The sequence below is a fragment of the Nothobranchius furzeri genome, chromosome 1 (assembly GCF_043380555.1).
Source record: "Nothobranchius furzeri strain GRZ-AD chromosome 1, NfurGRZ-RIMD1, whole genome shotgun sequence".
In the NCBI taxonomy this organism is placed as follows: domain Eukaryota; kingdom Metazoa; phylum Chordata; class Actinopteri; order Cyprinodontiformes; family Nothobranchiidae; genus Nothobranchius; species Nothobranchius furzeri.
Genome location: NC_091741.1, coordinates 101,739,874 through 101,765,372, shown reverse-complemented (window position 1 = coordinate 101,765,372; position 25,499 = coordinate 101,739,874). Strand labels below are relative to the sequence as shown.

General features: G+C 43.8%; 1 protein-coding gene across 1 annotated transcript in view; it reads left to right on the top strand.

Moving 5' to 3' along the window:
• The first annotated feature begins 12,784 nt into the window (after nucleotides 1-12,784).
• neurl1b (neuralized E3 ubiquitin protein ligase 1B) overlaps nucleotides 12,785-25,499 on the top strand; it is a 16,521-nt gene continuing 3,806 nt past the window's right edge. The window contains exons 1-3 of the mRNA XM_015973085.3: nucleotides 12,785-13,007; nucleotides 22,499-22,743; nucleotides 22,825-23,158. Coding sequence (XP_015828571.3) covers nucleotides 12,977-13,007; nucleotides 22,499-22,743; nucleotides 22,825-23,158 — 610 coding nt within the window. The 5' untranslated portion in view covers nucleotides 12,785-12,976. The remainder of the gene's footprint in view (nucleotides 13,008-22,498; nucleotides 22,744-22,824; nucleotides 23,159-25,499) is intronic.

Genomic DNA, 25,499 nt, shown 5'->3' with positions numbered 1-25,499 from the left:
TCGTGCTTGGAAATTCCGAGTTTCGAGGACAACTGGAACGCAGCATTACTACATGTTTTTGAGCCTTGGTCTTGGTCTGGTTTTTGCTACTGATGCAGGCCAACTGCTGCAGGTAGAAGGAAACGTGAATGAAATCAGATGGAAAAGTGAAAATTCCCTGTTTTTGGAGATGATAAATGCAAAACCAAAATATGAAACATGGAATTTTGATTTACTGACACTATTTTTGATATGTGACTGATTCTGAGAGCTGATCTAATTAATTTTGACAGGTTGTCTCTCAGATTTGTTCTCCTTTGCTGACTGGTCTGTATGAGTCACACGATCTCAGAACGTTAATAAAGGAGATGGCGTGGATGCTCTCTGTGAAGGGCATCTGTCTGAAGCAGAGAAGAGTGGGGCCATGTTCCAGCCTCAAGATGTCTACAGGAACTGGGGGATGGATGGCAGCTGTTTCCCTGGAGACCTAGACTAATAGGTCCTTCTCTCTTATTACTGTCATCAGGGGTGGACTGGCCTATCTGGCATTCTGGCACTGTCCCGGTAGGCCGCTTAGCCAAGTGGGCTGCTTGCCCAGCTTGGGCCGACACTGCACAGTTGGTGATTTGCAGAACATTAGCTACATGGTAACCCAAAGCTAACAAGAGTTTGTCCAGGCAGTTTTAGCAAGAAAAACGCGATAGAGCGATGACGTAGGAGTTGTTTTACTGCGTTTGCATGTAGCTAATGTCCCGCTGATCTCTGCCCGTGGAGAATGAGCTGATCTGGAAGGCCAGCACTCCCGGTCACAGTGGTCTGGCCCTGCTTGTAATTCAACAGTCCCAGTCCATATTAGATCTCACATTCGGCCTAGAGATGAGTCCGGCAACACCCCCGACCCCCACCACTCTCCCAATGGGGAGGACTGACTGAGAGCCAACGATTAGTAAAAATGCCAGGGCCACATTTTGGTCCCAGTCCACCCCTGACTGTCATCCACCCACCTGGAAGTCAGCAGCCAGGCTGGGAGCATGCTGCAGCTCAGAGACAATGGACGTCTCATTTATTACATGATGGTGCCATAATCTTAGACTAAGATTAAAATCTAACAACCAGAATATGAGACTTGAACAGGAAAGGTTAAGCAACCGATAAACTGTGGTTAAAATGTCCCTTTTTATGATCGTAAGCAGTGGACATGTGAGTGGCATCATATTCGCTATATTTAGCCTAGCAAGGCTCCCTCGTTCACGATGTGGACCAACCATGTTTTATTAATGCATGAGCTGGAAGAGCTGTGGGCCTTCAAATCGCCCTTGACATGAAAAGGAACAGCATGTTATTACTGGATGGCACATCTGCCAGTGGCTTGAGTGTTTTTCTGTCGGCTAACATGAGTGACTCATCCACCCGGAGCTCTGGAAGACCAGGCTTGACTTATGTGCTCCTCTAGAGAGTTCGTTAGACGTCCATCATGATTCACAGTCTGGAGGACAGAAGCTGCTCCGAGAGCCGCCTGCTCTGGTTTGATCAGACGTTTTAAATCTGGTGATCCGTTTTCAGGACTTGAGATGTGGTTGAAGTACACATTATATGGAGTTACAGTACGAAATAATAATCCCCATCATTCTGGAGAAGACGCAGTTCATAACTTATTTATCTGAAGCTGGTCAGCATCTTTCACAACTAAAATAAAGTTTCAGAAAAGAGGTTTACTGTCTCTGATCACCTACTGCCAAGGAATGGAGAGGATGAAGTCCAGGGAGGAAGTAAGCTATGATGCAATGTGGTACCAGGATCTCTCTGCTGTCCCTATATGTCCTTCTGTACTGAGAGACTAGATGAGCTCACACAGCACACGGATGCAGGTCCTAATCCACTTTCATCTTCTGGAAAACTTTGCCTTCTCAGACTGAGACGCTGCTGAACCATGAAAGTGGGCTTACGTGTCTCTTTTAGCTTACAGAGCGACTGCGCTGGATAATAATAGCAAAGGCATTTAGTGTCATGACCCCTGTGACCTCACCAGGTCACAAGGCCTTTAGCAGTCAAGGTCTGCATGGCCACAAACGTTTTGTTCCTTAGACACATCTACATAGTCTTAATGTTTGGGAACAGCATTGTGCTGTTGTGAAAAAGTAAACAAGTAAAGAGCTGGAAACAAACAACTGTTTTGGTAGTGGGGACGCTCTCACAGCATTGCAGTGGAGAACAGCTCACAGAACTGTTTGAATGAATCTGAGGGTTTTCTGGCTTAAACGGCCTGTTTAAGGTCAAAGGTTAGAAATTCTCTGTTAGGATATTCTGCTAGAAAGCAAAATTCAGGTCCATTAATTTTTCGAAAGGACTCGATAAACAAAAATAAGTGAGACGGAATAAAGACGCAGAACTCTGTTAACCCCAAACTAGTCGCACCTCCTCTAATGAGATTCTTGCCTGCTGAATATTTGAGCGAGCAGCTTTTAGAGGTAACAATCTGGGAGCCTGAAGGCAAATTCTGATGAGCCTCAAACTGCTTGGGAAGTAATTTCCTTTCAAGCAGTTTCATAAATTCTAACTATGTTAACAGGCTTAATTGGGTTTTTACTTAATTACGGCGTTAAGCACCACAAAAAAATCCACTGCTTTCCTGCAGCACACCTCACAGGATTAACACGGCTCCAGAGTTTTTAACAAGTGCAGAGATGTGGGTCCATAATGCCTATCCTGCCTTCATGATATTATCTCGTAAAATCACAGTAATGCACGCACACACACACACACACACACACACACACACACACACACACACACACACACACACACACACACACACACACACGCACAGAGCTACTTTCTTCTCCCATTCCCACACTGAGCGGCAGCTCCAAGCTAAAGACAGAAGTTTACTCAACAACATCGAGCATGAAAATGAATCGTGCATGCAGGAAACCCCCTCCTGGCTCATTCTTCTAGCAGATTGGAGGCGGTAGGCGTAATTTCAGCTGGCCAATAAGTCCGTAGTGTCACCTCGGTCCCAGTCTGACCGCTGGGGATAAGGTCTGAGAAAAAGAGTAGCCTCGGAACCAAAAACGCAAATCTGACCTGTGTGTGAAACCAAATTCTGGTGCCATTCAGTACCTTTTGGGGCCATGCCGATTCAAGTGTGCAAGTGCCATTAGAAATCCTATCAATAAAAGTTATGAACAAAGGGCAGCCTTAGCAGAGTCCAACTCTCACTAAGAACAAGCCCGACTTAGTGCCAGCAATACGGACCAAGCTCTGACACCGGTCATACAGGAACCTAACAGCCCATATCAAAGGGCTTGGTACCACATACCCACACCCCTGTAAAGAATGGGTCGTTTACATCTTACTTATGAACCACAAAATGTGAGATTACATAGAAATATGAAATATCAATCTGATGGATCTTTGACTATTTTAACCAGAAGATCGGAAATTTTTATTGCAGGGATTACTTGACACTTCATATTAACTCCGAGGGAGGAGAGAGAGTCAGGTTTATAATAGTTAAGAAATTTATTTCTACACAATTTAATCAAGACTAACATAAACGCTCTGTGTACTGATGGAACTAAGGTGGAGTGAGACGTGACGAATGATGATGGTGTGTGTGTGGAATGTTATTCAGAACCAGCGGATCCGGAGAAGCGGTTAGTTCTGAGTGGGAGTGAATGTTTCGCTCTAAACTTTAGTAGGAGATTTATAACACACATGAAACGCCATCTGTCGGTCTACGTACCCCCAGGGGAAGCCTCCGTCAGATCCAGAATGCCGAGGTCCTCAAGGACCCTCTTTGGTACTGAAGACGGTAGAAAAGCAGCGGTGCCGACCAAACTAGTCTTGGAATGCTTCCAGGTCGCGACAGGTTATCACTGGCGTCTCCGAGACCCTGAAGTTGTCGTGAGGTTCAGCTTTTATTCTGAAAGAACCGTTGCGGTCAGGTGTAACTTGCAACAGATTTTATCCAGCTTGTCTGAGGTTCTTTATGGCTGAAGAGGAAGTCCAGATGGCCTGTCCGAGACTTCTCTAGAACGCTTTAAACTAAAGAAAAGGTGGCGTGGGATAGTTTTTATAATTGTCATATTTTGGTTTACTGGCGAATCAGAATTTGACATGCAAACGAGGGTTTATACAAACACCACAGAAAACCACGCCTAGCCCCAGAAACGAAGGTTCTGATTGGATCAGACAAAAGGAAATGTGTTGTGTGACTTTAGCGTTACGTGTCATCAGTGTCTGGTGCAAATGCCCAGGATTATAATAACTTGTAAATTACTACTGATCACAGGATTATAATATCAAGTAATAACATTGTCATTTCACATATTTATTGAACATTGGGCTCACATTATTATTGGTAATAAACAAAGTTGTTGATTATGTGTTTATCAAAATATTCTCGTAGTCTCGTCTTGGTAACAAAGGTGAAGCAGTTCAGATGAGCAGAGTGCATGAAAGACCTTTGCCACTATCTCATATAGATTAGGCTGTCAGAGACTTTATGTCTGCTTGAGCAGATGCAGCAGATCATGACCTTTAGGTCAAAAACAGGACATTCATGACGCTACACCCCCCACAGGGTACCCTGCAGTGATCCCCCTGTAGTTGGAACACACCCTGCGGTCCCCCTTTTAAAAGTTAAAGTCCCGTTAGTTGTCACACACATGTCAGTGTGTGTGAAATTTGTTCTCCGCATTTGACCCATCTCCTGGGGGAGCGGTGAGCTGCAGACACAGCCGTGCTCAGGAACCATTTGGTGGGTCAACCAATCCAGCCCTTAATGCTGAGTGTCAAGCAAGGAGACATTCGGTCCTATTTTTTCAAAGTCTTTGGTATGACCCGACCAGGAATCGAACCTTGATCTCCCAGTTTCAGGGCAGACACTCTACCACTAGGACAGTGAACTGGTATGCGGCTGCATATCAGATGAAATGACAACAAGGTCAATCATCGAACAGCGGCCTAAGGTATCCTGGTGCCAAGAGCACATGGACACCGTTATGTCTGAACATGGTGTTCATTATAGACAATCCATGACTGGCACAAAAGTCCAATAACAAAACACAACTCAGATTCAGATCAGGGAGGCCGTTCCTCCCAACCACACCACTCCAGGTCTCACTGTTGTTGCCCACGTGAGCGTTAAAGTGCCCCAGCAGAACGAGGGAGTCACCAGAAGGAATGCTCTCCAACACCCCCTCCAAGGTCTCCAAAAAGGATGAGTAGTCTGAGCTGCAGTTTGGTGCATAAGAACAAATCACAGTCAGGACCCGTCCCCACACACGAAGGTGGAAGGAGGCTACCCTCTCATTCACCAGGGTAAACCCCAATTTACAGGCACCAAGATCGGGGGCAACTAGTATGGCCACCCCTGCTCAGTGCCTCTCAGTGGGAGGGACTCCAGAGTGGTAGAAAGTCCAGCTCCTCTGGAAGAAACTGGTTCCGGAGCCAGAGTCATGCATTGAGGTGAGTCCAACTATAGTTGGAACATCTCAACCTCACACACTAACTCCAGCTCTTTCCACACCAGAGAGGTGACATTCCACGCACCGAGAGCCAGCTTTTGTAGCCGAGGATCAGATCACCAAGCTTCCTGCCTTGCTACCACCCGACACACAATGCACCCAACCCTTGTGGCCCCTCCCACGAGTAGTGAGCTCAGGGAAAGGGGGACCCACGTCTTTTCTTGGGCTGTCCCTGGCCCGGGTCTATGGGTAAAAGCCCGACCACTAGATGCTTGCCAACATGCCTGAATCCAGGCTTGGCTCCAGAGGGGGGCCTCAGTGACCCGCGTCCGGGCGAGGGAGCACTGTTCCCATTTGTATTGTTCCTTATAAGTGGTCTTTGGACTGCACTTTGTCTGATCCCTCACCTAGGACCAGTTTGCCATTGGTGAATGCACCAGAGGCATAAAACCTCAGACAGAGCAAAACTAAAGTGTTCATGTCAATGACTGAAATTTAGAAGATTGATGCAGATTTAAGAGTAGTACAAAACTGTTCATCAGTTCTTCAGTGGATGAAAACTCCTGTTTTTCCAACCTGAGGTCTTTCAGGAAGCTAGCTATATGTGGGAAAGTAAGTATTTCTAATTTTTGCACAGAAACACAAAGCTCTGTTGACCTTACCATGTGATCGTTCCTGTCCACCCTGAAACTGGAGACCATCAGGATCAGAGCTAACCATTTAAAATCACTCTTGAATCATAAGCCAGCATAAAAAAGTGAGAAGTTGTCTGTGATGTTCTGGGCTCAGACTACTTCCTCGTTCAAGCATCCGCTCCTCGTCCCTGAGAACACCGAGACAATAGAACAGATGGAGGAAGAGCACTGTCCGTGCAACTGATCAAACTCATTGAAGAGACATTTTTAGCATGACTCCCACTGACAGAGAGGCCTACAACAACGTGAGAGTAGAGTCGTGCCATTTTTCACGTTTCTCCAAACGAAAACTCTACTTTTAATTCTTCATTATCAACCAATCAAATGAATCATCTGAAAAATAAATAAAGGGATTTAAAGCAGCATTTCCTCTCCAGACCAATAAAACATTCTCACATCGTCATCCTATTACTGAGCTGTCAGACAGAAACCTTCACAGAACATTAGCAATTTCATTAATAAAAACTCTAAAACAATGAGCAATGTTAAACATTTTACTGACTTTGATGATTCAGATCCTGCTGAAGCTCACATCTTAGCTAAAGAGTGAGGTTTACTGTATAACACATGCACACTATAACTGAGTGGCTCTCAGTCTAATGTTCGGATAACTGGAGCTAATCGCTAACCCAAGCGCAGCAAAGACAAAAAATCCTTCATTTCTGAATTTCTTTGCAAACATTACTTAATAGACTGAAGCCAGTTTTGCATGTTTACTTCAGCAAGAATATTAGTTTTTATGAGTGCAGCCACTTTGGTCCAGGCTGACTGGCCGTTAGCTCATCACTTACTCCTGTTGGGCTCTGTTTCTCTAAGCAGAGGCTGTTCAGTAGGACTATTTTTCACTTGGTGTTTTAAAAGAAATTAAATCTGGTGATGTCAGGTTTGTTGGTCATCTTTTCTAAGTTATGAAATGCTTTAGTGTCAGACATAAAATAATGAGTAAATCACAACTCTTCCACTTTAATAAGATCTGTAAAAAATCTAAGCAGAAAGTGATTTTTAAAAACTACCTTAAAGTACAACGAGACCTTTTTGTCGTGGTCTGCATCTGCCCCTTCCCAGGGGCGGATTTAGCAATTTGGGGGCCCAAGGCAACGATATGAGGCCCTCCACAGCTGTTGATCTGATTTTTTTAAATATTCTTACTACAAAAAGGTTGCACTGATGTCAAGAATCTCTGAAACTGCATCTGAATGGAAAAAAGAATGTGTTTAACAAATATATTTAGCATGAAATCATTTGATTTGTTCAAAAATAATGATATTCATGTTTGTATTGATTTATTGCCCACCCACTTATTCTCTTCTTTCTCATTTTTTCTGGTGAAACACCTCTATCTTGTGCCTTAGTTGTCTGCTTTCACTAAAGGAAGCAATAAAACATAAGACAAAATGGTTAAATATGGAGATACAGAAAAAAAACGACATAACCATGTCAAAGTTACCATTTTCTACCTTTAATTTTATTTTCCTTCTCTCTCTCTTCTGAGTCTTGCCTTGAATGCTTTGTTTCTTTCTCTCCTCCTCCTCTGCTCCTTTAATCATCTTGTTTCTCTCCTTTCCCTGTTTCTTGAGCTTTGTAGATTGTTTCTTCTCTTCTTCTCCTCCTCCTCCTCCTCTGCTCCTCTCCTCCTGCATCGCCGCACCTTGAGCTTCCAGCAACAGACTCCTCCACTTCGCTTAAAGCGTTAGCATTGCTAGCTCTATTGCTAGCGGCAGCTTCTTGTTCATTTGCCGTATTAAATTTGTGACTTTCATTGGTGTTACTCTGCTGTAGCACCGTAAAAAAATCTGTGACCTTTGGCAGGGTTTACACAAACTTTTTGCTTTCTTCTTACGTTTTTCAAACCCACTTGGATAACTTCGCTTCATTTTCTTCTCAGACAACAAACGTCCTCTTCTATTGTTCGCTTCCGCAGCTCCGCTGATACGTAACACGTTGTGGATGGAATAGTCCATGGTAGCTGGGCAACAGGGGACATTGAAACACTCACAGAAAGCAGTCTCACACCAATTCATTACAATGCTTTTTACAATGACAGGGTTCACTCGTTTCAGAGCGAAAAATACCTTAAACATATTAGTTAAGTGTTCATCATGGGGCCCTTAAAGTTTTTGAGGCCCAAGGCAATCGCCTACCTTTGCCTAATGGTAACGCCGCCTCTGCCCCTTCCTTCATGTGCCTCCTGGTGTTTCTCCATCCTCTCTAGATTCCCTTCTCTTCTCATAGCGCCCTCATGTGTCCTTTGTCTGCATCTCAATTTTGTGTCTTATGTTTGTAGCCCTTTAAAGTCTATTCCTCCCAGGTCCTGTGTCGTTCATTAATCCCCAGCCCTCCAGGTCTTCCTTCACGTTCTTTGGCTCCAGCCTCTTTGTCCTCAGGTCGGTGTGTGTGTGGCCATTCCCCTGCTCAGTGATTGTGTGGGTGTGTGTGTGTGCGTGTCCATTCCCCAGTTCATTGTACGTGTGTATGAGTTTGTGTGTGTCAGTATGTGTATGTGTGAGTCCTTCCCTCAGTCTTAGGTGTAGTTTTTGGTTTAGGTCTATCTGCCCTCCATTGGTTCTGTTTCCCCCATTTAGATCATTTGTGTCACCTGCCTTCCCTCCAGCCCTCACTCCACACACCTGCTTCCTGTTTCCTTAATTGTTCTCCCTGTGTATTTAAACCCTGTCTTGTCTCTGTTTGGTGTCGGTCCATTGTGGTAATTCTGTCAGGCCCTGTCCACACGTAGCTGGGGATCTGCCAAAACGTAGATATTTTACTACATTTTGGCCTGTCATCCACACGAAAACGGAGTTTTTTTCACACGAAAACGGATCTTTTTAAAAACTCCGGCCAAAGTGAAGATCTGCGTTTTCTCCGTTTTGGGTGTCTGCGTGTGGACAGACAAAACCGGAGTTTTAAGGTCCGCAACGTCACTTTCCGCGACTAAAAAATGCTGACATCACGTGTGCGACCTGTGTTTACACTAGCCGACAGCATGGATGCCCTCAGAGCTGCGCTCTGTCACTACCCGATCCATCAATTGTCCAAGCGCTTTTTGCTTGTTTGTTTTTGCAAGCGGAATTACTGCTCCTTGCAGAAGACCACAGACGAAGGACGAGGTTAAGAACGGGGGAAGTACTGCCGCCTACAGGTCTGGCATGTCCTTAACAACGTATTTATCCGGGTACGTGTGGACAGTTATTTTAAACGAGGTGGTGTGGATGCAAGTTTTTGGAGGGGCAGATATTCGTTTTAAAAAAAAACGGCTACGTGTGGACTAGGACTCAGTCTCTCGTTCCTAGTCTCTAGTGTTTCTCCTGTCTCAGTTGGTTCTCTAGTTTATTTTGGATTTTGGACATTTTTGGACTTTGGCTTCCTGCCCTGGATTTATTCTTCATTTCATCCTTCAAAAGTAAAGGATTTTACATCATCTCCTGCCTCGTGTCATCCTGGGTACTGCATTATGGATCCTCCAAACCTCGTAACGTGACACTTTTAGACTTTTAAACTTAATTCTATAATATGAAAACCGTGACAACTTCTTTTTTCATAATCACAAAGAACATGTAGCATATGTGAAACGTAGAAGTAATGTCCTGTAGTGTTAAACACACAAACCTCGCAAAGAGAAGGAGAAAAAGCTCACAGTTCGGCGCTGCTGAGCGTTGTTTTCCCACGTTAAGTCGCTTAGTTGTGTTTTGAATTTATTGATGTCTAGAATTGCAGAAGAGAAATCAAGCATTCACACGTATTCTGTCTACTTGTGATTACCACAGCATCTTTGGATCTGAGGATTTAGAAAATCAGAACAATCTGTGTGGGCACAAGCACATGGCAAGAACTCCTCTTAAAACGCATCCAATTAAACTCCAAAGCTGCCGTGCTTTGAGTATCGAAGTCCTGCTGTTTTGGTTTTTATCTCGGTAAGTTTGGTGGAGAGGGAGAGCGTGCACTTGGCCCTGGCTGAAAGCAGGTGCCTGACTCCAGTCAGACTGATGAAGAGACAGGAGCACACACTGGGAGCAGATGTTAATGCGCTGCAGCAGAGAACTGCTCACGATGGAGACGACCCTGAATGCAGCTCATTGTGCAGGCAGCACGTGTCTGATGGAGATATTCACGTTGAAGGTGACTCACTCCAGCCATTGGATCAGCGGCTGAGGCTTGGAGAGAGGCCCTCTTCTGAAAATGAGACCACCGCTTCCACAGGCAGACATCTGCTCAACATTTCTGCCTCTTGAATCTTTAAAAAGAATTAAAATACTGCAAATGCAACACTTTGCAGTCCAAGGATCAGTCAGTTTGCTGCTCTGCATGGCAGCCATCACATCGCTGTGGGCCAACTTTCCTTCAGCAACTGAGACATGTCTGCCCTCCTTTTCTGGAAATAACTTTAGTCACTGCAGGGGAGGGGCTTCCTGCATTACAGCTGCTGTTTATAACGCATTATAGCTCATGGAGGGGCGCACAAGCACTGTTTGCATTGAGTTTAGTAAATGTCTCTAAAGGATATTTACCAGTTATACTAAACACTGTTGTGGTTTTATTTCTGCAGTTAGAAATCATTAAATCAGTCCTGTTCATTAACTAAAAGTAAAAACTTTTCTAAACCTGAACTGTTTTCCAAAGTCAACCCGCTCCCGTTGGATTTCTGTCCACGACCAAACTCTCACTCGTTCTCTCTGTTCTTATTGATTTTGCACTTTCTTCCACCTTCATTTGAAGTGGATGCCGCGGTTCTTTGTGCTGAGTTTCTGTGGAGTATTTTAGAGACTCTTACATTAAGCTGTTCAGCTTATCGCGTTCTTGTGGTTTTGATGAAAAAATACTGTAACACTGTTTGGTTTATGTTCCAAAGCAATGCAGAAACAGTGACTGACCCCCTGCTGTAGCACCTTGCTCCCCCAACTGCCCCCTGATTTTAGGTCCTTAAAACATTCTTAAGACTAATTTTACTGTTTGGTTTATTTGTGCGTTTATTTTGGTCAACATTTGTTTTTTGAATTTATACTTAATAATTGTCTTTGACTGCTTGGAAGAAATACTGACCGTTCTTGTGGATATTTTCTTGTCTCCTTTGACAGAGGATGGCCACACGCCGTGTAGTGCAGGATGGGGGGGTTGAACCAGCATGAGCTCGTTTCAGCGTATTCTGGAACTTCCCTGGCTCTGACTAGCCGTTAGCACGTTTATCTGGTCAGAGATCAATGGTTGCTTCCACCAGATGAGTTCTGAAGTGCTGTTATATTTAATTACTTTTTCACAGACGTGTGTGTCTGTGTGTGTGTCCACCACCATACATGTGTAACCCTCTGTCAGCCATACGATCATGGCTAACAGCACTAGCATGCTCTGTTTTGTGTTTGTTAGCAGGTTTCATGAGCCACAGCAGAGATTTAACGAGTCTCTCAGGTAGTAGCTGTTCCATGTAGATTTACACATGGTTTTTAGTCGAGCCAGTTAAAGACGGCTGTCACAAAAAAAATCTTAAAATGAAAATGATTTGGTCAGTTTTAAGGAAACTGAACTAGCATCTAGCGTGTTAGCAGCTAAACGTTTTTCACGTCACACTCAAAGATTGATCATTCGGTCATGGTGTAGCAATAACTGAGCTGATCCCAAAAGCTGAAGAGCAGGAGAGTCTGGATAGCGCTGAAACTGATCCTAGGTTCAAAACCAGAACCGTTGTGCACTCCTCCAGATGGACAAGCATCAGGGGAAGCAGCTCTGCGTTTAGAGGGAAGGCTTGATTGGCGACATCATCGCAGCCTCACATGCACTTCCTCTGTTAATTCCCCTGCCATTGCATTTTTTTCTGAGTGTATAAGGTGAGCGTGTGGGGGATTTTCACTCGTGCATTTCTTCTTCCCAAACACCAGCGTATCCTGCCAAAACAAACAGCCTAGAGGGGGGCGGAAACAAATGCTTTTGTCTTTGAGGTATATTTAGTATCTATCTGCCTTCACCCATACACCACTGCTGCCTATAGAGCCGCTCACACTCACGCCAGCTGTAAAACCATCTCTTCATCTGAACCTGCTCTGCCTTTCCAGCATCTAAAGACATGGGAACAGTTTGCACACTTTACAATATTTATACAGTTTCATTTCCGCAAGAGCAGGCTTGATTGGCACAGGGTTGTGAAGACACCTCAGGCGATACTGCGGGGGATTATTGCAGCCTGTTTCACTGATTTGCTCTCATTCCTTCAAACCCTGCAGGCCGTGCTTGACTCTCGGGAGAGCGGTGTGGTCCAGAAGACAGGAAACAGCAGTCAAGGCTGTGGGAGGGTGGAGAAAAAGGGGGATTTCCTCATATGGTGCTGTGACTTTTATCACAAGTGTAGAGTCCGTATCTGTTTTTCTACAACCTGATTCATTTAAGGTGGTCTGTATTCCTGTAAGGGTTACCTGTATGTAAATTCAGATTTGATTTCCTCAGGTCATTTCAAAGTTCAGCACCCTGCCTCCCTTCAGATTAGGCTGTTTGAGCTATCTCACCAGGCTCCCAGAGAGTTGAGTAAATTAGGGGTTAAATTGATTATTTTGTGTGTGTGTGTGTGTGTGTGGTGGTGGGGTGGGGTGGGGTGGGGGGGGGGGGGGGTACGGGGGTCTCTGCTTACTGTGTCTTTAAAGTCGCGCAAGAGGGTGGGGGGCTGCTGTGCACCAGTTGGAGGTGTGTGCCTGTCGCAGCGGCTTGGGGCTGACATTGAACGCTTCAGTTGGGAGGAAACGTCACGGGCTGAAACTGCATCTGGAACAGAAGCTGATCAGGAGGGTACATGGATGGACAGAGGAGTTCCGCCATCAAATCATCAGCCGGCGCGAGGAATCTCTGGGTATAATGGGCAATACGGCACCCAAACCTCTGATAGGTGAGACTTGTTGGGTTTATCTGTCACTGGGTGGGTTCCTGTGGGGGGAGCAGCCAGCTGATGCCCATGGCTCTGGGTCCAGGTTGTGAGACGCGCTCCTCGTCATCGCGGGGGAGCTGAGCGAGATTCCCGGGAAGAGCGCCCTTTACGCGCCGCTCTGATGTACACCGGAGGCTCAGTAGGAAGACTCAAACCACTGATAGGGAACTATATATAGACTATGACCGCAGTTACAGAAAGCCTCTCTTTTGAGGTCTTAACGTGTGCAAGTGTTTGGATAATTTAGGTCATTTGTGCTGCTTTACTGGTCACTGATCACCCAAGAGGTGCAGGGAACAGTTTCTGCTCGTAAGATCAATTAGATGGTTAATTAAAGCGTCTAAAAGCTGCTGAGTCGACTCTGTTGATGTTGATTACACACTGGGTCACAAACATTTAACATGTTTACTTTTGAGTTTTTGCCAAACTTTGAGGGACATGACTTGTTGAGTTTCCCACTTTAATGTTTGAATATTGATTTCGCCTTCTTTTCGCTACTAACATCATTCATTTGTTTGTATTTATGCAGAAACTGATAGATGTAAAAATAATTCATTTGAACCAAATTAATGCTAGTGTGCTTACCAACATTTTAAACTATTCTCATCAACATGGTTGTAGTAATAAAATGAGTATTTAAACTATTTCCTGAGTAAAGGTCCTTATGCTGAGAACCCAACCTAAATCCAAATCCAGAGCTTATTAGCATCTGGTTATTTATCTGTACCATTTTAATTCTAATCCCAGGAGCGTGCTGTTACAGTCGCAACTCAACAAATCAAACCTCTGAACTGAACTGATCAAAGGGTTGTAAATATCTTTTGATTCTATTTTTTTCCAGGCATCATTACATCAAGCACAGTCTGAAGTGATTACAGTGATTTATTCAGTTGTCTGACTTGATTGTCAGCCCCAGTTTTTGCATGATTACGAGCTCTCAACCCCGAGCCACTTCGCCATGCCACCTAGAGCCCATTTCTTGATAATCAGTTCCTCACATCACTTTGAGTTAACATCGTTCACACACTCACACCCCCAACAGGCCTTGTTACCAACCAAATACTCAGCCAACCAATGCAGCTGATGATGGCTCTGGCCCTAAGTTATAAATGACTGTACTGGTTCTACTGCTCACTCAGCTTTTAAAATCTCACCACAGATTTGGCTAACAGGCATAGAGTATTAAAAAAATGACAGCCATATTTATCATTTTCTTCACACTCAAAATAAACATTTAGAATGAATAATACAATATTAGATGAGGCAGTTTTAAACAACTTCCAGCCAACAGGAAAATCCAGCTTACCATAGTAAAAATGGGGTAAGGATATGATAGTCTAAGGCCCGTGGACGGTACTGTTGAGTCTGATTCATCCAATAATGTTCCAGCCTGGGTTCCCCCTGCTAACTCAACACATTCTCTCACCCGGAGTGGCTAAAACTGACGATAGGTGACCAAGCGTTTGTTTCCAACGCGTCGGGAGGCGACACGCGGTGCCAGAGCGTCGCTTTCCAACACTCTCGGTAAAATGGAGATTTCACCAAATTGTAACCTTCCCCTCACCCCCACCCTAACCTTAACCCACTTGCGCTGCAAAGCTTTGTTTCTTGTTGTAACGTCCCTCTCAAACACGGTTAACAAAGTTTAGAAACTGGGTTAAGGTTAGGATGGGGGTGAGGGGAAGGTTAAACAGCAAGAGGTTAGAGGTTAAATGTGGAATATTTGGATTAAAACCACATTTATATTTAGATTCCGACATTTAGATTTCATTATAAATGCTTATTGTGATTACCATTATCTGGAGCTGAATGTGATAAAATACAGCTGTTGATTTTAAACCTGGTTGCTTTAATAGAACACAACAAAGACAGGAATAAACTGCTGCATTCTGCCCAGATGAACGAGTTCCTAACCAGATGATCCAGCAGCTGAGAATGACTCTGACAAAACTCTAAATCCATTTCAGAAGGCTCATGGCACTGTGTCTTGTGCGGTCTCATGATTGCATTTATTTGCACCTCATCATTCCCCAGGAACCCAACCAGCCTGTTTCTCTGTAAAACTCGCTGATCCATGACACAGGTAGCTGCTGTAAACTCAGGTGCCTGCTGATGAAAATTATCTCAATTTGTTTCTTTTGGACAGCATTTTAAATCTTTGTCTCATTTGTAATTCACTCTCAATTACCAGTTTCTGACTTTTATGAAACTAAATTGGCGGTTAGAGCTGTTGCCTTGCAGCAAGAAGGTCCTGGGTTTGCTTCCCAGCCTGGGATCTTTCTGCATGGAGTTTGCATGTTCTCCCTGTGCATGCGTGGGTTCTCTCCAGGTACTCCGGCTTCCTCCCACAGTCCAAAACCATGACTGTTAGGTTAATTGGTCTGTCTAAATTGTCCTTAGGTGTTAGTGTGTGTGTGTGATTGTTTGTCCTGTGTGTCTCTGTGTTGCCCAGCTATTGACTGGCTCTCTGTCCAGGGTGTACCCCGCCTGATTGCTCATTGACCGCTGGAAATAGGCACCAGCCCCCCGCGACCCTACGTGGACAAAGCGGGTTCAGACAATGGATGGATGGACGAAACTAAATTGATGCTCATCTGTCTGTTGTTTTAGATCTGGGCTCTTTTTCTGCTGATGACACCGTAGTTTAAAAAGGTCTAGTATCAGCCCTTCGCCTGTTTATGTGAGGGGTTGACAGTGATTCATCGTGGGTTGTGTCCAGTCAGCAGTGCTTCAAAGGCCGTTAAACTACCTAACATTCCTGCAGTCACACAATCTGTTAATCTCAAGTGACAGTCCTGGAGCAGAAAGTGTAAATGACTTGTTAACTGTAGTGTCGTTATGGAGGACTTGTTATAGAGTGGCTAACCACCTTTGTGTGATTAAATCACAATCAGAACATGTAGTCTATGTAAAAGACACCTGGCTATTTCTTTGGTCTCTACAGGGAGGAGGTTGGCTTCGATGGGCTGACAAATGTATTTTTCCCTATAAAGACTATTCATACATTACTTGTAAACAACCTTTTCATTTTGCAACTGCTTGTTAAGCAGAAAATTACTCAAGTTTGAACTGATCTGCGGAATATAGTTTTTTTCTCCAGGCGCATTATCATCAACAACATACATTTAGAGGACAGCAGTAGCTCAGGAAGAAGAGCAGGCTGTCCAGTTACCGGAGGCAGGGGTGCCGTAAAGGCGGGAAGGTTAGGGCTATTCTAACCACAGCTGTCAGGGAACCCCAAAAAATTAAAAAAATCACAAGTACTTTACTTTGCAGTATTTTTTTCTAATTCAAGACATTAAACAAACAATTTTTTCATCTTATTGAAATTAATATTTATTCAGGGGTCTCTACTTTATTTTGACAAGTTCGTATCGGCATAAAATGGTACAGTCATCCTCCTGGCCGAGTGGCACAGTGAGTTGTGTCGCAGGCCAGGCGCGAGCTCGCGCAGCAGTCAGACAGCAGAGTACGCCAAAGGCTGCAGCAATTATGTCTGGAAAAACAAAGTTTGGGTCCCTGAAAAGGAGAGAAAGGAGAAAGAGTACAGGGAGAAGAGGGCATCAGTATGTCACAGTTTTTCTCAAAGAAAGGTGGGTTTAGTTAGTGAGTGGTTAAATTCAACCTGTTTGCTAGCTTTGATATCCACAAAAAGAGGAACTATGTTTCAACTAATTATGGTAAATGGGCTGTCGTCCTTGTCCCTACCAGAATCAGCAGGTGTCCCCTCACAACTCAATGAACCTCAAGAAGGTGAGCAATGTATGTTAGCTAGCAGCATTTTATCATTTATTTATTTATTCTTTATTTAACCAGGAAACTCCCACTGAGATTAAAAACCTCATTTTCAAGGACATCCTGTATAAGTAAACACATTTCAAGGAAGTAATAGGGAAAAGGAGACCAACACCTTTCAGCATGTGCATTTCCTGCTTTTTCCATTCCATTCCAATTCTGTTGAAGGACATTCACTGTTTAATGATAGACAGCTGGTGAAAATGATGTGTAAATAAATAAGAATGCATGTAGACATACACAGTTAAGCAAAGCTGAAACACTAATATAAGGTATGTATATATATATATATATATATATATATATATATATATATATATATATATATATATATATATATATATATATATATATATATATATAATACAGGTCCTTCTAAAAAAATTAGCATATTGTGATAAAGTTCATTATATTCTGTAATGTACTGATAAACATTAGACTTTCATATATATTAGATTCATTACACACAACTGAAGTAGTTCAAGCCTTTTATTGTTTCTAATATTGATGATTTTGGCATACAGCTCATGAAAACCCAAAATTCCTATCTCAAAAAATTAGCATATTTCATCCGACCAATAAAAGAAAAGTGTTTTTAATACAAAAAAGTCAACCTTCTAATAATTATGTTCAGTTATGCACTCAATATTTGGTCGGGAATCCTTTTTTTCAGAAATCACTGCTTCAATGCGGCGTGGCATGGAGGAAATTAGCCTGTGGCACTGCTGAGGTGTTATGGAGGCCAGGATGCTTCGATAGCGGCCTTAAGCTCATCCAGAGTGTTGGGTCCTGCATCTCTCAACTTTCTCTTCACAATATCCCACAGATTCTCTATGGGGTTCAGATCAGGAGAGTTGGCAGGCCAATTGAGCACAGTAATACCATGGTCAGTAAACCATTTACTAGTGGTTTTGGCACTGTGAGCAGGTGCCAGGTCGTTCTGAAAAATGAAATCTTCATCTCCATAAAGCTTTTCAGCAGATGGAAGCATGAAGTGCTCCAAAATCTCCTGATAGCTAGCTGCATTGACCCTGCCCTTGATAAAAAACAGTGGACCAACACCAGCAGCTGACATGGCACCCCAGACCATCACTGACTGTGGGCACTTGACACTGGACTTCAGGCATTTTGGCATTTCCCTCTGCCCAGTCTTCCTCCAGACTCTGGCACCTTGATTTACGAATTACAAACAAAATTTGCTTTCATCCGAAAAAAGTACTTTGGACCACTGAGCAACAGCCCAGTGCTGCTTCTCTGTAGCCCAGGTCAGGCACTTCTGCCGCTGTTTCTGGTTCAAAAGTGGCTTAACGTGGAGAATGTGACATCTGTAGCCCATTTCCTGCACACGCCTTTACACGGTGGCTCTGGATGTTTCTACTCCAGTCTCAGTCCACTGCTTCCCCAGGTCCCCCAATGTCTGGAATCGGTCCTTCTCCACAATCTTCCTCAGGGTCCGGTCACCTCTTCCCGTTGTGCAGCGTTTTCTGCCACACTTTTTCCTTCCCACAGACTTCCCACTGAGGTGCCTTGATACAGCACTCTGGGAACAGCCTATTCTTTCAGAAATTTCTTTCTGTGTCTTACCCTCTTGCTTGAGGGTGTCGATGATGGCCTTCTGGACAGCAGTCAGGTCGGCAGTCTTACCCATGATTGCGGTTTTGAGTAATGAACCATGCTGGGAGTTTTTAAAAGCCTCAGGAATCATTTGCAGGTGTTAGAGTTAATTAGTTGATTCAGATGATTAGGTTAATAGCTCGTTTAGATATGCAAATTTTTTGAGATAGTAATTTGGGGTTTTCATTAGCTGTATGACAAAATCATCAATATTAGAAGCAATAAAAGGCTTGAACTACTTCAGTTGTGTGTAATGAATCTAATATACATGAAAGTCTAATGTTTATCAGTACATTACAGAAAATAATGAACTTCATCACAATATGCAATTTTTTTTAGAAGGACCTGTATGTAGCACCTTGGGGAGTTGTACAACCCTAATAAGTCACTATACAAATACAGGGGCCTCATTTATCAAGCTTGCTTACGCACAAAACGGGGTCAGAAAATTGCGTAAGCAACTTTCCACGCAAACTTTGGAATTTATGAAAGAAAACTTAGCGGAAAAATGTGCGCAACTTTAAGTTGACTAAGGACCTCGCTTACGCATATTTTCGACATGGAGAACACCTGCAGTGTGTCCTGTCACTGTGATCCGATTGATCATGCGCCCTGGCTACTTGTACAAGGGAGATCTTCGTTTGGCTGACTGGTTAGCACGTGTGAGTTTCACCCTGGAATCTGGGATGGAATCCCAAATGGACCTTTTTTTTTAATATCCACCACAGATCTCTCTGAAGAATTCACAACATTGACGGCTTCAGCAACACTGTGCCACTCTGTGGATTTTCTCTTATTTGTTTTGCAAAAGCACTTCCTTTCATTTCTCCATCCCACCCACAGGTACCTCAACTTCTGCTTATGAAATAGCGCTTCCTTGATCTGCCTTGATCTACGGTCACCATGTCATTGGCGGAGCGCTGCAACAGCCGGCTTATGCATGAGATCCACAAGGCACTTTGCATTGACTATTTTTGGCAGTAAGTGGGCGTGGTGAGGGCGGTATGTGACTAAAATGCAGCTGAGAAACATTCTCGTTAGTCTCAGATTTATGAAGCGGAGATTGCGTGCAGCTGTGTGTACTCCATGTTTGATAATCACAAACCTACTTGGCGTAAGTACTTTTTTTTTGCTGAGCTTAAGTACGGTTTTAGTAAGGATTCTACGCAATGTTTGATAATTGAGACCCGTGGTCATTTACTATTTTAGTCAAATCTGGATGAAACAAATGCATGCATCAAAACTCCTGACAAAATCTACCACATTTTAGCAATTCGTGAAAGAAAGCAGTATTCACAGTTTCTTTTAAGTGAAGTTCAAATGTCAGGGTTGAGTCAAACCACATTCCCAGATCTTTGAGCCTGTCAAAGGTTTTTACAATGTATTCTTCAAACTTTACTGTGATGGCTTGTGTTTGAGGCACATGTTTTTAGGTGCTACACCCATCATGTCTGGCATGTCCATATTTAAAAGCAGGAAATTATCAGATAGCCAGCATTTCACAGCCATAAGACAAAGCTGCAGGTTATTAATCTCCCCACAGCTCTGCCCTGTAGTAGGGATGTACAGTTGTAAGTCATACACATAACAGCGTGGGGGGGGGGGGGGGGGGGCAAGTGATTCAAGGTCACCAAATGGTGTCAAGTAAAACAGAAACAGCAATGGCCCCAAGACAGACTCTTGAGAAGTATCATATAACTTGTATACACACAAAAGCTAAATCAATTGTTTGGAAGTGGTTTTGCAAACAAATACGTTTTTTTAAATAATAGTGTATAAAAGACCAAAATATCAGAAAGCCAAGGTGAAGAGTCCAGGGAAGACAGAGCAGCAAGTAACATGTTAGGAGACAGAAGCAGAAACCAGGTGTATTCATACAGGGGTGGGTGATTACCAAGCACGTGATGAGGCAGGGCAGGTATGAGTAATGAGCTGAAGATAAGAGGATAACAAAGAGCGCAAAACCAGTATCCCAGTGGGCTGTGGCTGCTGGTTAGCAGCACAAGACACAAAAGTATAGGAGATCTTAGACTTGAAATCAAGCTGAAGTGGTTCGTCGTAACAGTTTTTAAGAGGTTTAAGACCGTGAGTCAAGTGCGGCATCACGTGCGGCAAACTTTGCAAAGCAAGAATTTGGTTTAGTTCACTAGGCTAACACTTCATGACTCAGAAACTGAATTGAGATAAGTTCCAGACGCCTGCTACAACAGACTATTTAGAAAATAATTGATTCGGATGTTGGGAAGTCCATTGGCAGAAAGGTGAGACCCTCTGCCTCGTGTGAAGTTGGCAAACTTACGTGAAAACCCAGAGACTTTGGAAAACTCTTGCAAATTTGTTGCTGACAGTCACAGCCTGTTTCGATACGCTGGTCAAACACTAACAAAAAATACAGCCACAATAAGGTTATTGGCAACGACCAACAGTGATCAAACAAACTAAACCCAAAAATGTATCAGCAAGACAGTTTTTAATAATAATAATAATAATAATAATAATAATAATAATAATTATAATAATGCATTTGATTTAAAAGCACCCTTCAATGGACACAAGGACACTTTACAGCAATAAAATAACAACAAAGAAACACAGTTTAAAAACTGCAAAAATCACACACAGAAGCCTAAAAATACAAACTAGATAATAAAATCAATGAAGATGGAAAAGGTGACACTAGCAGTATGCAGTCTGAAACAGGTGGGTTTTGGGTCTAGATTTAAAGGAGGAGAGCGAGTCAGAGTTACGGATGGCTCGAGGGAGAGAGACGGGGAGCAGAGCTGTTGAAAATTTTAGAGTTATGATGCTTGGATTTTCTTACTTTATACTTTTTCTTGTTGGATTCCAGGGATGAATCACAAGTCCTAACCACGCTCTGGGCTGTCCCTTGCTGCTTGACCCATAGAGCTATTCCTCTCATCTAATAATGGCAAACACGTTTCTATATCAGGCTGCGCTGTGGGGGATTTAACTGCAGATTCCTTGTATGCCGTGCTGTCAGCAAGGCAGTATTAGCTGAACTCCAGCATGTTCTTTTTTAATCGGTCATTCAAAGTAGATTTTACTTTCTGGAAAAAAAAATCCCGTGTTAAAGTGGGAAGAGGCGCCTGCACATCACTTGAGATGTTACAGATGTTCGTCTTGCTTATACTCCATGGTTTAGAATATAATCAGAGATAATGCCTCATTTAGGAAATGTACTGTGCACCATTTGACTGAGTTATTGTCTTTTCACCAGATCGCTGTGAATTTTAAACAGAAACGTAATCACTCTGGGGCCCTGGAGGAAAGTAGACACTCTTGTTCTTGAATTTCAGCCAGTCTATACAGCAGACACTCGTTTAAAGCTTCAGTTCATTTTGTATAAAACCCAAGAAATGCAAATGTCTCCTTTTAAAGCCCGTGTTTGGATTGGTCTTGTTTGGATTCTGATCCTTGTTCATTTCTGCATCTGGGAGATTCTTTTCCTGAGTAGGACATTGACACCTCCTGTGAAGACGAGATCAAACATTAAGCTTTTTATTTGGGTATTTTCAATCTAAGTTGGCCCTGTGTGATGCATGTTCCACTTTATGAAGGAAACAAAGATGTTGTTCAGTGCCTTTTGATGCTTTAGGCCGGGCGTGTGTATAGGGTAAACTATGGACTCATGTCTGGTGGAGACTTTATTTTGTCTCTTCATGTAATGAAGAGAAGTGAGCCCTGAACATGAGCCCCATGCACACCTAGAATTAAGATATTGTGTGAAAACTTTTGACTTTATGTCTTGTTTTGTGCTACACAGGACTATTTTGTGTGTTTGTCTGTTTTGTAATATTTACGTGAGGGGAAGTGCCTGAGACTTTGAATCAGCTGCCATTGGGATGTTTACTAGCGCTTTATTGTGTGCTGATATTTTCCAGCAGCTGTTGTCACAAACATAGCCGGGACACATAAAAACCAGGCCTTCGCTTCACATACCATGTTCCTCTCCAACTCAGCCAAGTCGTTAATGAGATTTTTTTTTTCTTTGACCCCCCATCCCGGTGTTTTCCCGCCCACAGATGCAACTCTACAGCACCGCCCGGTGGCTAACAGGCAGTATTACACCATGCCAAATAATGAAGCAGGTGTAGAAAGAAGAACATCCGCCCCCCCGGTCAACATCAGCCTGGATTCACCCCGATTTCATCCATATGCGAAGGGCAAGAACATCAGGCTGGATGGACACTTTCGGCGTGCCACCCGCAAGAACAGCTTCTGCAACGGCATCACATTCACCCACCGACCCGTTCACCTTTATGAAAAGGTTTATATCACTAACATCAACTGTGAATGAAAGAAAGGGATAGTTGTGATGACAGGTAAAGATGTAATTCCATGTATTCAGGTGCGCTTACGCTTGACTGGCGTGCATACTGGCTGGAGTGGAGCTCTACGTTTTGGTTTTACCAGCTTGGATCCCAGTGAACTGGCGGCTTCTGACATCCCCAAATATGCTTGTCCAGACCTGGTAACACAGCCTGGATACTGGGCCAAGGCCCTGCCGGAGAGGCTGGCCCTGAAGGACAATGTTCTTTCATTCTGGGCCGACCGCCATGGAAGAGTTTTCTACAGCATCAACGATGGAGAGCCCGTCCTCTTCCACTGTGGGCTCAGCATCGGCTGTCCTCTCTGGGCCATCATAGACATCTACGGCATCACTCAGGAGGTCACGCTTCTTGGTAAGACACAAGCAGCAGTACATGAGAAGCTCTTTGGGCATGTGTGTGTGTGTGTGTGTGTGTGTGGGGTGGAGGTGGGGGTTAATCAACGCTACATGCTAATTAAGAGGGGATTCTGCCTGGGATACCTTGATTATGAATGATCCATAACTAGAACCTCTTTGTCTCAGAACGGCTGACACGACATTCAGAAATGAACACCAGATGTCATGAGGTCAACCCTCCTCCCAAACACTCTTCCTTCAGCTATCACTCTTCTCCACTTTCCTTCTGTCTTTCCTTCCATCGTGCTTTCTCTGGCTGTACACATCGAGTGTGTTTATCCTCAGTCTGACAGAAGCTATAGCCTTGTTTGGTCAAGGCGGCTGATCCCAGGAGCTTTGGTGAGGGGCCAACGCACTCAACTGCTCCAGCATCTTTAGAAGTAGTGCTGCAGGAATGCATCATAAGTCAAAAAGGGGACCGCCAGCGCCAGACTTGTTTATTTCAGCCTCTGAAACAAATAAATCTAGCTGCACTGTGAATTCTGTACATGTGTTCAGTTTAAAAAACGTGGGTTTGCAAAGACAAAAGGAAGACGGGGAGGGAAATAATGCGGTAACGATCAGTAAACTTCTGGTTGATGATGCTTATTTGTAGGCAAATGGAAGGTTTATTTAACTTCACCACAAACTTCCCGAGAGCAACATCCGAAGCGCTCAGAGAGCAGATGTTTAGCATGTTTGAGTACTACCAGTAAGCTGCACCCAGACAAAAATAAACAGTGCTAGTAAATACAAAATAAACTGAGTTAATGACAAGTTTTAAACAGCCCCTAGAGGGATTCTGTGATCATAAAATACAGTTTCACACTCATTTTTTCCTACTTAATAACCGAAACAAGCAAATGTTCTCAGCTACAAAAGATGAAAAATCAAATTAAAAGTTAAAGCAGAGGTTCACTGAGAAGCATGTAACACTTGTTCTTATTGAAATACAATTGGTCAGTCTTCAGCGGTTCGAAGCCGAGTGTGAAGCAGCTGGTATGAGAATCAACTTCTCACTTTGAGACCGTGGTCTTGAATCGGAAAAGGGTAGAATGCCTTCTCCGGGTCGGGGCGAGGAGTTTAAGTATCACGAGTAAGGGAAAAATGGAGCATGAGATCGATAGGTGGATTGGTGCTGCATCTGTAGTGATGTGGGCATTATATCGGTCTGTCGTGGTGAAGAGAGAGCTGAGCCAGAAGGCGAAGCTCTCGATTTACCGGTTGATCTACGTTCCTACCCTCACCTATGGTCACGAGCTTTGGGTAGTGACCGAAAGAACGAGATCGCGTATACAAACAGCTGAAATTAGTTTTCTCTGCAGGGTGGCTGGGTCGCTTAGAGATAGGGTGAGAAGCTCCGTTATCCGGGAGGGGCTCGGAGTAGATCCGCTGCTCCTCCAGGTCGTGAGGAGCCATTTGAGGTGGCTTGGGCATCTAGTCAGGATGCTTCTTGGACGCCTCCCTGGTGAGTTTTTTTTTTCATTGCACGTCCAAAGAGACCCAAGGGAAGACCCAGGACGCGCTGTGGGGACTATGTCTCTCGGCTGGCCAGGGAATGCTTTTGGATTCCCCCAGAGAAACTGGCCCAAGTAGCAGGCGAGAGGGATGCCTGGGCCTCTTGGCTTGTGCTGCTGCCCCAGTGATCTGACTCTGGAAAAGCGGTTGAAAATGGATGGATGTTTATTCATGAGTGAATTACTGGGAAATTTAGAAGTCTGGATTTGTTTCCTGAAGGCAACCATGCACTTTAGTCAAACCACACTGTCTGGACAAAGAATTTGCCACCAAAGATCACCAAAAAAATAAAAGATCACAGCTTTGACCACCTTTAGCTTTGATTACTGCACACATTCGATGTGACTTTGTTGCGATTCCATCCAGTGTTGCATTAATGTCCCACCAAGATCTTGCATTGCTGATGGTAGAGTCTGACCACTGTACAAAACCGTCTCCAGCACATCTCAAATATTCTCAACGGGGTTAAGGTCTGGACTCTGTGGTGGCCAGTCCATGTGGGAAAATAATGTCTCATGCTCCCTGAACCACTCTTTCACTATTAGAGCCCGATGAATGCTGGCATAGTCATCTTGCAATATGCCCGTGTCATCACGGAGGATGGAATAACCTGGCCATTCAGTATATTCAGGTAGTCTGCTGATCTCATTCTTGGAGCACATCCTGTTGCAGAACCTAGATCTGACCAACTGCATCAAGCCCAGATCATAACACTGCCCCCACAGGCTTGTACAGCAGGCACTAGGCATGATGGGTACAGCCCTTTGTCTGCCTCTCTTCTTACCCTGATGCACCCATCA